At 56.8% G+C, this 12,224-nt stretch overlaps 2 protein-coding genes across 13 annotated transcripts in view; one reads left to right on the forward strand and one right to left on the reverse strand.

Annotated features, from left to right (window-relative positions):
- EBF3 (EBF transcription factor 3) overlaps positions 1–4,232 on the reverse strand; it is a 129,071-nt gene extending 124,839 nt beyond the window's left edge. For 6 of the 12 annotated variants that reach the window (XM_050804461.1, XM_050804459.1, XM_050804460.1 and 3 more), the window contains exons 1-4: positions 3,593–4,232; positions 3,325–3,481; positions 2,894–2,957; positions 2,120–2,175 (exon numbers count right to left, since the gene is read on the reverse strand). In XM_050804461.1, the coding sequence (XP_050660418.1) occupies positions 2,120–2,175; positions 2,894–2,957; positions 3,325–3,481; positions 3,593–3,726 (411 nt within the window). In that variant the 5' untranslated portion in view covers positions 3,727–4,232. The remainder of the gene's footprint in view (positions 1–2,119; positions 2,176–2,893; positions 2,958–3,324; positions 3,482–3,592) is intronic. The other 6 variants (XM_050804463.1, XM_050804462.1, XM_050804464.1 and 3 more) reach the window with 2 other exon arrangements.
- The window catches only part of GLRX3 (glutaredoxin 3), a 240,940-nt gene that overhangs the window by 24,367 nt on the left and 204,349 nt on the right, over positions 1–12,224 (forward strand). The window lies entirely within an intron of this gene.

A 12,224-nucleotide genomic window follows, 5' to 3' on the forward strand; every position in this document is an offset into this window, starting at 1 on the left:
CCGAGCTGGGGACCGGGAGCCGCCCGCCAGGGCTGGGCCTCCACCGCCGGCCTCGCGAAAATACAGAAAAGGGGGAAAAAAAAAAAAAGTCTACTGGGGGAGGGGCGGGAGGCCGGGGCTGGGAGCTCCAAGTTCCCGGCATAAAATTCCACCGAAGGGGGAGGGATGTCCTATCACCGGTTCCCGCCCCCACCCCTGAAAATTATCTGGAAATTCCTTCCTACCTCCCCGGGCACTTCTGACACTTTCCTCTACTTCCAGGCGGACAAAGCCCTTTCTGGTGAAAGCCCCGGGCTGCCCTCTTGGGAAGAGGGAAGGTTCCCCGGGAACCCCGCTCACCCGCCGGCCTCCCGCCTGGACCCGGCTCAGAACCACAGAAGTGATGGGTGTCACCGCAGGCCAACGAGCCGCCTGGGGGCTGCAGGGCGCGTGGCCGCGGCGGGCACCAGCGCTTCTGAGAGAATGGCTTGTCCTCCGATGGATCCCCGTATTTATATTTGATTTATTTTTTATTTTGTAGCACAAACAGAAATCCATAAACTGTCGGTTCAGCGCCATTGACTCTTTGATCAGTTACTGGGCTATTTCTTTCCTTTTTTTTCCCCCTCCATGCCCGTCAGTGAGAGGAGATTAAATGCCTTTATTTTCAGCCCTGTTTATACTGCAAAGGTACAAGGCTAAATGAACAATAAAAGTGTACTTAAAACGAAGCGTCCTTCTCTGTGCACCAACAGAGAAACTTAGCACTGCCTACATAAGCCTCTTAATTAGACTATAGCGATTTCCGAAAACATTTAGCCATTATATACAAAGGAAATAAAATCACCCTGTCAACCAGCAGCCCGAGTTCCAGAGGCTTCTCTGAATCGAGTGAAATAATTACAGAAAGGCACACCGCCTCTGTCTTTGTCAGAAAGACCTTAGTTTACCTGTCAGATCTGTTTTACTCTAAGAGAAAACCACACAGTTTTACCGCTGCAGGCATTAAAATCTAACACCCTTGCTACCTAGGTAAGGACAAACTTTTTAAAGGGGAAATAAAAGCTGCAAACTAATTGCATGCAGAGAGTGGGAGGCATATGTGCTGGGCTGCAGGAAGCCCCAACGAGCTCTCCTTTACTTGGCTCACAATTCTTAAAGTTAGCATCAAAACCGAAGAAGCCACTTTCATTTCTAAGTGTGAAGTCCAGCTTGGAAGTATATTTTAAAACAATCTGTGCGGAGTGGATTTAATCTACAAACTGGACCTGCCCCCCTCCCCACCACCACACTCTATTTTAAGAAAACCGGGGCAGCGGGAAATCTTTAAAACAACCAAATCAACAACAACACACCACCCAGCACAAAACCAGCAGCCAGAGACTGCACAATGTCAAAAAGCAATGACGCACTTTTCTCCACTTAATCACATTACTGATAGCCAATAGTTATCATCGGAAAAGTTGACCAAGACAGGTTAAATAATTTAATAAGGAACTGCTTGTAATTATGTTATTTACAAGGTATGACAGAGGGTGGGAGAGGGGGCAGAGCAGTGGACGAGTTGGAGTGACCCCTGGAGCTTGGAGTTTGAATTATGGAGCTGGGGGGCTGCGAGGTGAAGATGGACTAGAGGAGAACAAGGTGACTTTTCACCCCAACACATTTAACTTTTAAATCCAAATACACGTCTCGTGTTACTAGACCATCACACTGGAAAGGAGAAAAAAAAATGAACTAATCAAGTCCAACTCGATGGGCTTAGGAGTTAGCTGCCTTTGTTATAGAAAAAAATCCAAATGAACTGATTCCTAGCAGAGAGAGAAGCATTTAAAAAATAAACAAGAGGGGGGACATCTTGAAATTTTTCTGTCAAATATTAATTACCATAATTAAGACAGAATATGATTCCAATCACAAGACATTTAATAAAGTATATATGTCCTGTTCTAATGACAACATAAACTATTTTACCAATCGCTTCATTCATTCCAATAAATATGGAATTCTCATTAGCATGTCAGGGAAGCTCAATGGAAAACAAATACATGAGATCCATTTATCAGTGCCCTTGCCTCTGAAGCCCAGGACAACCCAGGCCCAGCAGTGAAAACTCGTGCAGAGGCATAAACTTTCTCACCTGTTTGGTCATTGAATCTATGAGGCGAACATACAGATCTTGCTCTGTTCTGACTCCTGCAAAAAACAGAGACAAATTCTCATCAGGATTTGAGTGCTGCACCTTGGGGAGGGCACACGGGGCACAGGAAGTCTGTAACTCAGGACTGCTGCCACGGTGATGCAGCAAAACTTAGGCAATCCCTTTGAAAGGGAGAAAGAGAACCCCACCACTTCTCGCTTAGTTTTTTTCCCTTTCTTAATTAAGAACCTTAAGACTCTTAGGGTTTGCATTTCAAGGTGCAAGGAATTTGCCTGGTGGAGAGCAGGCCTGGTGGCTGTGCGAGGTGGGCCCATGTGGTCGTTTATTTTTAGAAAAGAAAAAGCACCAAATGGAAACTGAGTGAGAGGCTGAACTCTTGCTAATGTCTCTCGAGGATTTAAAAAAAAAAAAAAAAACTCGTTCACAGGAAGTAAGTTATGCTCCGTTTATGGAGCTACCCCCATCCCAATAATTAACATTAATTTGCAAAATTGAAAAAAGTCACTTAAAAGTGATGTTCTGCTGGAGCCCGTATCGATCTTTTTTTTACTTTCTACTTCAAGCCCCACCGGTTAATCATGTGAAGTGCCATCGACTTATTGATCGTTTATGTTTTGTTTTCCTTCTATGCCATGAGAAGATTTCGTGTTTACATCCATGTCATTTTAATCTCAAAATCTTTATGTCCTTTCACCAGCGCGGAAAAGGAGAGCCAGCCGTTGCAGGGGCGGCGAGCAGGCAGCAGGCACTTACCGTTGCTGTACAATAACTGGAGTTTATAGTGGATGCCGTTGTTGGTTTTCTCGTTGTTTGGCTCCTGAAAGTAACGATAAATAATTGCATTTAGTGCGATCGGTGTCAGGCGCGGCCACCGCGCTCGGTCCCCCTCCGCGACCGAGGCTCTCGGCCTCACACATGGCAGGATTCCTAGCTCGGAGCAGCGCGGTGATGTCACTTTCCTGCTGGAAGCCCAGCGTTCTCCTCGCCCCGAGTAAGTCCGAGGGCGCAGAGAAGTTGCCCAGCCCTCAGCGGTCCCGGGCGACCGCACGTGGCGGCGGCGGCGGCGGGGTGGCCTGGCGGAGCCGTGCCCGCCGCCGAGGGGGGCACTTGAACCCCCGCGCGCCGGCACCGCCTGACTCCCACTTCTAGAAAGAGAGAGGGTGTGATCGTATGTTTGCACTTACTTTCTCTTTCTCCACAAAGTCCACAAAAGCGGTCCTTTCAATCTCCACCGGCTGCCCCTGCCTGTCGTAGAGCGCCAGCACGAAGTGGAAGAAATTGGATTTCCGGAGGTTGGAAGGCGGCTGCTTCTCGAAGTGCGCCCGCGCCAGCCCCACGCCGCTGCGGGAGGAAAGAGACAGCGGCCCGGTGAGGAGCGCGGCGCCGGCCGGCGGAGGGGGCCGGGCCGGGCCGGGGCCGGGACCGGGGCGCGCGGGGGCGGCCGGTACGTACCTCTGGGCGGCCGTGTTGGCGTCCACCACGCCCGCCGTGTGCATCCACGAGCGCACCGGGTTCATGCCGCTGCCCAGCGGCTCCTCCTTCATGGTCGTCCCCCCGCGCGGAATATTCTCCTGAATCCCAAACATGAAAACTGTTGGCGGCGGCCGCAGCTCCCGGCCGAAAGCGTTTCCTCGAGCAGCGGCGCTCGGGGCTCGGCGGCAGGCGGCTGCCCTGGCCGCCCTCGCCCTGCTCGGCGCCTGCGGTCCGGCCCCGCCGCCGGCTTCAGCCCGTCCCGGGCAGGCGCGACATACACCAGCGGCCGGGCTCTCCGGACGGCCAGGGGCACGGAGGCGGCTCCACCGGCGGCGGCGGCGCTTCGAAGAAGCAGGACGCGGTGGCCGCGGCGGCGCTTGTTGTTGTTGTTGTTTGCAGGCGCGCTCAACGTGGTGTCATCCTAGCCAGGCGGCGTCCGCGGCTGCAGGACACTGCGGGATCGCCCGCTTCTGGCGCGGCCCGCCTGCTCCAAAGACAAATAAACGGGGCAGTGAGTGCTGCGGCGCAGTCCCGGGCGCAGGCGGGGCGCGGCGGGGCCTGGAGCGGCGCGCGCAGCGGACGGAGGCGCACAAAACTCAGCCCTCTCTCCCCGAGGAATGGACCCTTTCCCGGGAGCCAAAACTCGAAGCCCCCGGGAGCGGCGCTGTCAGAGGGTGACGTCGGGGGGCGGTGCCTGCGCCATATATGGGAGCGGCCGCCCCTCGCCGCGCCCCTCGCCGCCGCCGCCGCCGCGCTCGCCGACTGACTGCCTGACGGCGCCGCGAGCCGGCCCGAGCCCCGCGAGCCCCGCGAGCCTCGCCGCCGCCGAGCGCCACCGAGCGCCGCCGCCGCCCCCCGCCACGCACCGCGGCTCCTCGCGCCCAGCCGCGGCCAAGGAAGTTACTACTCGCCCAAATAAATCTTGAAAAGAAACAAACGCAGCCGCTGCACAACTGCAGCTTGGCCCCTTAATACCTGCCTGCAAAACCTGCCACACAGTCAAACACGATGGGCGGGGCGGGGGGCTGTAAAATGCCGAAGCGCCCCAAGTTGCCCAGATGCATGCAATAAATGCAAGGGGCTGCAGCTCTGCCTGGGGCCGCCCGAAGGAGAAGTGGGAAGAGGCAGATCAACCGCAGGGAGGGCGCCGGAGGGAGGAGCGGGCAACGGACTGGGAGGAGGGGTGCCCAGGGCTCCCCGGCCAAGGCTGGGCGCGCAGCTCAGCCTGATTTCTAAGCAGACCTAAGGCTGCTGCAGGGCCGGCCAGTCCCCTTCTGAGCCCCGCCGGACACCCCAAGCTTCCTACCCCGGCGGAGGCCTCCGAGTGCCGGGCAGGGAATCCACGTCGGAGGCAGGTTCTGCTAAAAGCTCCCTCTCCCCCGGTGGCCGCGGCAGACCCCGGTCCCTGGCCTGTTCTTAACGCACAGCGAGTGACAAAGAAGGCTCTGGTCTCTCCGGGCCGACGGGAAGCGCGCCCGGCCTCTCCGGCGACCCGGAGCCGGGTGTCTGGCTGCGCGACCTGCGCGGTGGCCAGACCGCCCTGGAGCCAACTGCTCCAAAAACCGAGCGGGCGCCGCGGGCTCTGTGGCCCGGCCCTCAGAGCCGCCGGACCCGGGTGAGCGCGCGGCGCGCGGCTTCCCGACCTGGTTTCTAGGAATCAGGAGGGCAGCCGGGCGCGGGCAGCCTGTGGGCCCCGCGGCCCAGCTCCTGCAGCCGGGACTCCGCGCCCAGGCGCGCGGCCCGCCCAAAGGACGTCTGCGCGACACAGAGCAGAGACCCAGGGGACGACCAGGAACTGTCCCAGGCACTTCCCTGCCAAGAGAAATCAGGCCCTTTTGATTAAAAAAAAAAAAAAAAGATTGCAGGGCGCAAGTGTGTCGCAGGGCAGCCTCCTCCCGCCGGGTCTGGGGCAGCACTCCCTTTTCCCGTGAATTGGCAGCGTGTGTACGTTAATATTTTAATTAATCGGGAAAATCGAAGTCCGATTCACGTTATCTGGGGACCCCCACGCCTCTTGGAAGGAGTGAGAAAAAAGATGTGTTGGAAAGAGATCTATTTTGCTGGTGTTGGGGGTTAATGACTATTGCCAAAGATAAGTGAATTATCAAAGCTGTTGCGCCAGTCCCATCTCAAAATCCATTACGGTGCCGGCCGTCTAATTAAATACGTAAGTATAATAAAATCATATTTTATGACTATTTGAGGGTAATGAGATTAGTCTTTAGAAGCGATCGCCACATATTAAAGATGCCACTGTCTATAGAATGTTAATAACCTTAAATCAAAGTGTATGGAAACTATTCATGATAAATTAAAAGAAAATTTCTGTATTCCTAATAAGCCCAGCGCTTTCCACTCTCGGCAGACCCTTGTGTAGTAGGGAACACTTTCTTCGTGGAGAAACAACGCAAAATAAAGTTGGCCATCGGGGGAGGGTGGGTTTGAGAAACGCTTTGTCTCTGCGTGTTTAGCTGCTTGGGGGCTCACGCAGGGCCAGCGGCCAGGCAAGCGTTATTGTCAGAATATGCAAAGTGCCTTTTCGGGAAAGATGAAGTTGGAAATAGGAAACAATGCTTCCTTTATAGCACACTTCCTAAAATGTCCAGCCTGTGCCCCTTCCTTGCGCTAACGAAAGTATCATGCTTAAAATCATTTACAGTATCTTTAATTCAGATTACACGCGCCAAGGCGATTTAAATCTGATTACCAAATTAGAAGGTTTAAAAACAAATCCTTCTAAATCTGATACTGTTGACTAAAGAGGAAAAAAAAGTTCTATAAGCCCATCACATAAGGTAACGATCCTGCCCCAGAAAGAAAAGGGGTTTTAAACCTTTTTGACAACAAATGCAGCTGCCCCACTATTTTGGACGATATTAAGCGAAAATGAATGCAAATCTGTGTTCAGCAGCCATCTGGCCCGAAATGGGGGAATCAGCTGCTCTCACAACAGGCTCGGAGGCTGAATCCATTTCAGCTCATTTTCTAGATCATCTGGTCCCGCACCCAAAGCGTGGAAAATACGGTCTTTATCATTCACCAACTTTATCTTTTTTGTCACTCCGCTGCTGGCTCCGAGCTGTGGGCACAGGGACTCGCCGACCGGGCAGGGTCTCCACCCCGGCCTGCTGCGGAGCGGGCGGGAGGGTACCCCCTGGGCCCCCACCCCATCCCACCCTCAGATTTTCGACTTGATGGGGCAGGAGCAGCAGCAGAGGGGAGCAAGGGACACCGCAGCCAGGCCAGGGACGGGGAAGAGGGCTGCAGGTCAAACCCCGAGTGTCCTGAGTAACGCTGGGAGCGCGTTCCGGCGCCCGGCCGCTTCCGGAGGGAGCCTTGCCCCCACCCCTCGCCCTTTCTGGGGAACGCGGGGCGCTGGGTACCCAGGAGAAGGGAGAGGAGGAGAAACAGGCTGCTACTTTGGAAGTTTTGCAGGCCCACGGCGGCCGGAGGTCTAACCTCGGTGCACAGAGCACTCCCAGGGGCCAGACCCGCGTCCAGGGGCCGGACTGGGAGGAGCCTGACCTTTGCCGCGGACCCCGAGGGCCGCGACGGCTGCGGCGACCGCTCAGGGCCCCGCGCCCAACGCGATTTGCACGGGTGGCCCTCGAGCTGCCGCCGCCGCCTCCTCCTCGGAGGGTGGGAAGTATTCCTTTTGTGCGGATTTACGGGGAGAGGCTTCAATGAGCCCCCTCACATTTGCATTTAAATAGCGGCATCAAGCGCTTCGCGTGCCACACACCAGTGGGCTCCCAGATGTCAAGCCGGAGTCAGTCAGATGGCCAGTGCCCAGCTGTCCTCCCCATGTCGTGCCGGAGCAGGCAGTGACCTTAAAGAGACAGCGCCCGCCGCCCCTGGCGCCCGGCTCTGGGAGCGGCGTGCCCCGCGCAGGGCGCAAGGCCCTGGCGGCGCTTGGGCCAATGATCCTTGGCACTATCAAAAAACCTGGCTGAAGTCTAGCCGGGGCTATAACCTCCCAGGAGCCGCACCCAGGCTCACCCTGGCCTCCTTGCCCAGCCACTCAGTGCCCGAGCCACCGCGCGTGCCAACGTCCTCCGCCAGTACCCACTACCCACCCGTGAAGGGAGCTATTCGGCGCGCGTGGGGAGGAAACTTCCCCCTCACCCTTCCTCAGCCTCAGATCCTCCACTGGTGCCTGGTGCAAGGCCCAGAGACGGGGACTTGGGCTGGTACCGGACTCCAAGCCACCCCCACCCAGAAACTTCTGCCAAGTTGGAGTCCCAGGGCGCGAGGCCTGCCGCGGTGTCGGCACGGGCCTAGCACCCAGGACACCGGGTGAATGCCCCCTTCTTGATCGAGGCTTAGCCCAGGGCACCCGCCTACCTCCCTAACATCCTTCCAAAGAGTAATAAACTGCATTTCCGGCGTTGAGAAGCCTGGGCCGAGAGTTCCTGGAAGCCAAGTCCCCTGGAGTTTCAGGGGGTGCGCGGGCTCGACCGGACGGACGCAGCACCCTCAGAGGGCCCATGGCCACAGGCCCAAGCTGCCTGGCCATGTCACTTAGAGCCTTCTGTAAAGGGTGAAAGCCAATGCACGAAAGGCCGGCAGTTCGTGTGCCAGCCGCCAGTGCTGAGCTGCAGGCGCGGCCCGCCCCCACGTCCTCCGCGCCTGGGGGTCACGCTCAGACCGTGCCGGCCTCCGGGCCTCTAGCCCTGCTCAAGCCTGGAGTCAGAATCGCGGGCCAAGCACAGGCAGGGGCCGGGGAAAGAACAGGAAAAGAAACAGCCAGACTGACCCTGGGCCCCAGTGGGAAGGAGGCCAGAGGGGCCGGGAGAGACGCACCTAGAAAATCCCGGGAACTGCGGGATAGGGAGGAAACAACATGCACTGGCAAAGCCTGCCCACCACGGGTGGTGACGCGGCCTCTGAGTGCTCTCCAAGTTCCATCTTGCGCCACGGGGTCACGCTTGCCCGTGGGCCGGGGTAAACCGAGAAGTAAGGGCCATCCCAACCTAAGTCGCGCACAAAGGGAGCCCGGTCAGGTTTGGGTGGGTTACTCAGGCCCAGAGAGGGCGCCTTCGCCCTCTCGGCGCGGAGATGCCAGCCGCGGGGCCTCAGGAGGCATCTGGCGGCAGAGCCCAAGACAGGCCGCGCACGCCGCCTGTCCTCGGAGGCAAGTTACTGGGCAACTCGCCCTGGCACATGGGGCGAACCAACGGGCGCCTCTGCCCTGCGCTGGAAGGAAAGATGCCCTGTTGGGTTCACGGGTAAAAAGCAAAAACTGAAGGGCCCCAGACCCTGTTCTCTGCACTGCCTCCTCCCCCTAATATTTATTCTGCACGGCTAAGATTCCTGAAGCCCGACCCCCGGTACGGGAGAAGGCTCAGCTTCCAAGTGAGAACGTGCAGGCGCCTCCAGCCAAGTTTGACAAACAGCGCCTCCTGGGGTGGGGAGAGTGGAGTGCCGCTGCGCAGCCGGGAGCCGGGAGCCGAGCAACCTGGGCTCCTACCCACCCCGGGGCAGGTGTCCGCCAGGGGTCCTGCCGGCCCCAGCAGCTGGGCCCTGGCTCCTGCGCGACCAGAGCACCTAGTCCGAGCTGACGCCCTGACCCCGGAGACGCGCAGAAACCGCCACACGCCGCCTAGTCCTAATTGCCGCCCACCTGCGTGAGCAAGGGTCGGACCAAGCCCGGCACCGGGCAGAAGGCCTAGGTACCAAGCGCCACGCGAACGCCCTTGCTGGAGAGAAACCTCCGCTCTAAGTGCCCGCCCCGCAGGGGGCGACGGACATGACCTGGAACTCGCTCAAACCTCTCGCTGGAAAACTATGGGCGCTGCAAGCGGGGCGAAAACGCCGGGGTGTGCCTCGGCTCCTGCAGCGTGCGAAATTAGAAGGGAAACAGTTAATTATTGTTTCCTTGTCCTAACTTTTCTGGGATTCCTTCGGTCACTTTGGTTGACCCCACGAGTCAGCTCTGGGAGCTCTTCTACCTGAGCGAAAACCCCAAATCAAACACTGGCCAGCTTGGGCTTCTCCCAACGCACCCGGCAACCCTAAAGGTTGCTTCTCTGTAAAGATGCTCCGGAGGACCAACCGAGCTGGAAAAGACAGCTGGTGCGTGGCGAGGTCCCTCGGACCCGAAAAGGCCCATCGGTTTAGCAACGAGCTGGGATTTCTCGAGCTGCGTTCAGCGGCGCCCGGAAAAGCAGTCCGGCTGGATGCGCCCGAGCCGGCTCCGGAGACGCGGATTCCGCGCCGGCCCGCCCCCGCCAGTTTACAAAGCAAACTTTCCCCAGAGAAGTTCTGAGATCGAATGGCGCGCAAAGTACGCCAATCAACACCTAAACAGACCCAAACTGTACAAACACGGATCGATCAGATAATTTCAAATATTATAATTGGCTTTAATTAAACACACTGCGTTCTAATTAACTCTGAAATTTTAGCATGCTTTGGGACACTGGTGTCTGATTTGATATTGTCAGTCCAGATGTCCTAATAAAATTCAATCCTCCACTCAAGACTTCAATATTCACCAAGAACAAAATGCAAATTAAATGTAAAACCTAAAGTATCGCCAAAGGTATAATCAAGAAAGGTGTCTCAAAACTTCTCACTTTTTATTACGCAGTAGTTAAAAAATGCAGATTACATCCTAACAAGACCTCTCCAGCATACCATAAATCTTAACTCTTTCATGGACGGGTGTGGAGTGCCATGCCACTGGCTTGAAGGGAAAGGAGGGGGCGGCCAGACCTCATGACAGAATTAAATACCCTCTTCTGGAAGCTAACTGTGCACAAAAGTTTGCCAATAAAATTCTAGTTTGCAACCGCGGTTTGCCAACACGAGTAAAGGAAGTTGGGGTGGTGGAGAGCCACAGTGGGCACGGTCGGAAAGGGTGGCCACGGTCACCGATGTACTAATGTCCTCCTCCTCGGCTACCCGATCTCACTCCTTCACAGCACCTTAACAGAGTGTATACACCCGTTTTGGTGCGCAAAAGTCGGGCGGTGGGTGCCGGCGGCCGGGCCGGGTAGTCCACCCGGGTAATTAACTCAGCTCCGGGGACTGTGACGTTGAGACCGGGAGGGAAGGAAGAGCATACCGCTCTTGGACAGAAATGTGTCAAGCTCTCCTCCCTTGCAGCCTGCACAAACCCTTTCGCGCACATTCGCGCGGCTTCTAAGGGATCCAAGTCAGCGGACTAGGTCCGGCAGCGCGCGGCGGCGGGACGCACCCCTCCTCTCCCCCCAGGAACGCTGGCGCACTCCGGGGCTGGAAGGGGGAGGGTGCACCTCTGGCTACAAATTCGGCCACGAAGAGATTCTTTACCAACTCTAAGGGTTTGCTAAATGTACACACCAGAATGAGTCCCGTTAAAAGGAAGCTATTCCCACATTAAACATGCGTATGTTTTCCATACTAATGGAGTCACTTAAAGCTGTTGCTAATTTAACTTTTTAAAAAGGCCACACTGTGGAAATTTGCATTTTCTTTAGGACATTGAAATGAAGAGAAAACTGCTGGGCGGCAAGGCTGCCCAGGGCATAGCTAGGGGCCATGTAGAAATAAAAACAGATAAAAAAAAGAAGAAAGAAAGAAACTGGCTTCTCTTCTAGACTATTAATAAGCAATTTGTCCCGCTGAAATTTACATTGCAAAGCGGAGGGCGCCGGCAGCAGCGGCGGCGGGGCTGGCGCGGGCTCCGGGGGTGCACCGGCGCGGGGGCGGGGGCGTCGGCGTCGGCGTCCTCTGGCCATCCGGGCCGCCCTCAGGGGCGATCCACCAGCGGCTTTGAACTCGGTGTCCTTGCTGCCGCGCCGCCGACCCTCGCCCGCACACGCGCGCATCTGCACGCCAGGGCCCCGCCTGGGCCGCGCACCCGGAGGCCGGGACTGGGGCTGCGCTAGCGCCACCCCGGCTGGGCTGCAGCCGGTTGCGGGTCTTGGGGGGGCGGGAATCCCTCCACTCCCAGTGACGCCTTGGACTCACGGACCCCCATCCGACCCAAACGACTGCCCAGGCCTTAATTTTTAAAATGGCAACAATAAGCTTAATTTTTTTTTTCCTCCTTAGCCGTGCCGCCCCGGTCCAAGTCGACCGCAAGCGTAGAGCCCCGAGCCCCGCGCCCCCGCCGGCTCCCCCGCCCGCGCGCTGCCCGACGGAGCCGCGGATCCCGGGCCTAGCGTGGGGCCAGGGCGCCATCTACGGGCGCCGCGCGGCTCCGGGCGGCCGCCGCCTCCTCCCTCTCCGCGTTCAGAGCCCGCTCCTCCTCCCGCCGTCGCCGCCGCCGCCGCCGCGCTCGCCCCGCGCCGCCTGCCACTTATCACAATTACCCGACGCTCCCGTGCCATTTTGCTTATGAAACATTGATTGCTAGTTACGCGGACTTTTAAGCACTATATTAAAACTTTCGAAATGAAGGCGCTCTCCTGCCTGCGATTTTTAGGCACAAGATTAAAAGATATGAAATGTAAAGATAATGCAATTTGATTTGTTAGTCTAACTCTGCGATTTGAGACTTGATGTCCCCAAAGACCAGGCGAGCTTTTCCCCTTTATTTATTTTTATTAAAACATCAATCTACGCTGGAGCTGGGTGAACTCGGTTTCACCTGGAGAACATAAAATTCTCCATACCAGAGAAA

Source organism: Macaca thibetana, chromosome 9, assembly GCF_024542745.1.
Source record: "Macaca thibetana thibetana isolate TM-01 chromosome 9, ASM2454274v1, whole genome shotgun sequence".
Taxonomy (NCBI): Eukaryota; Metazoa; Chordata; class Mammalia; order Primates; family Cercopithecidae; genus Macaca; species Macaca thibetana.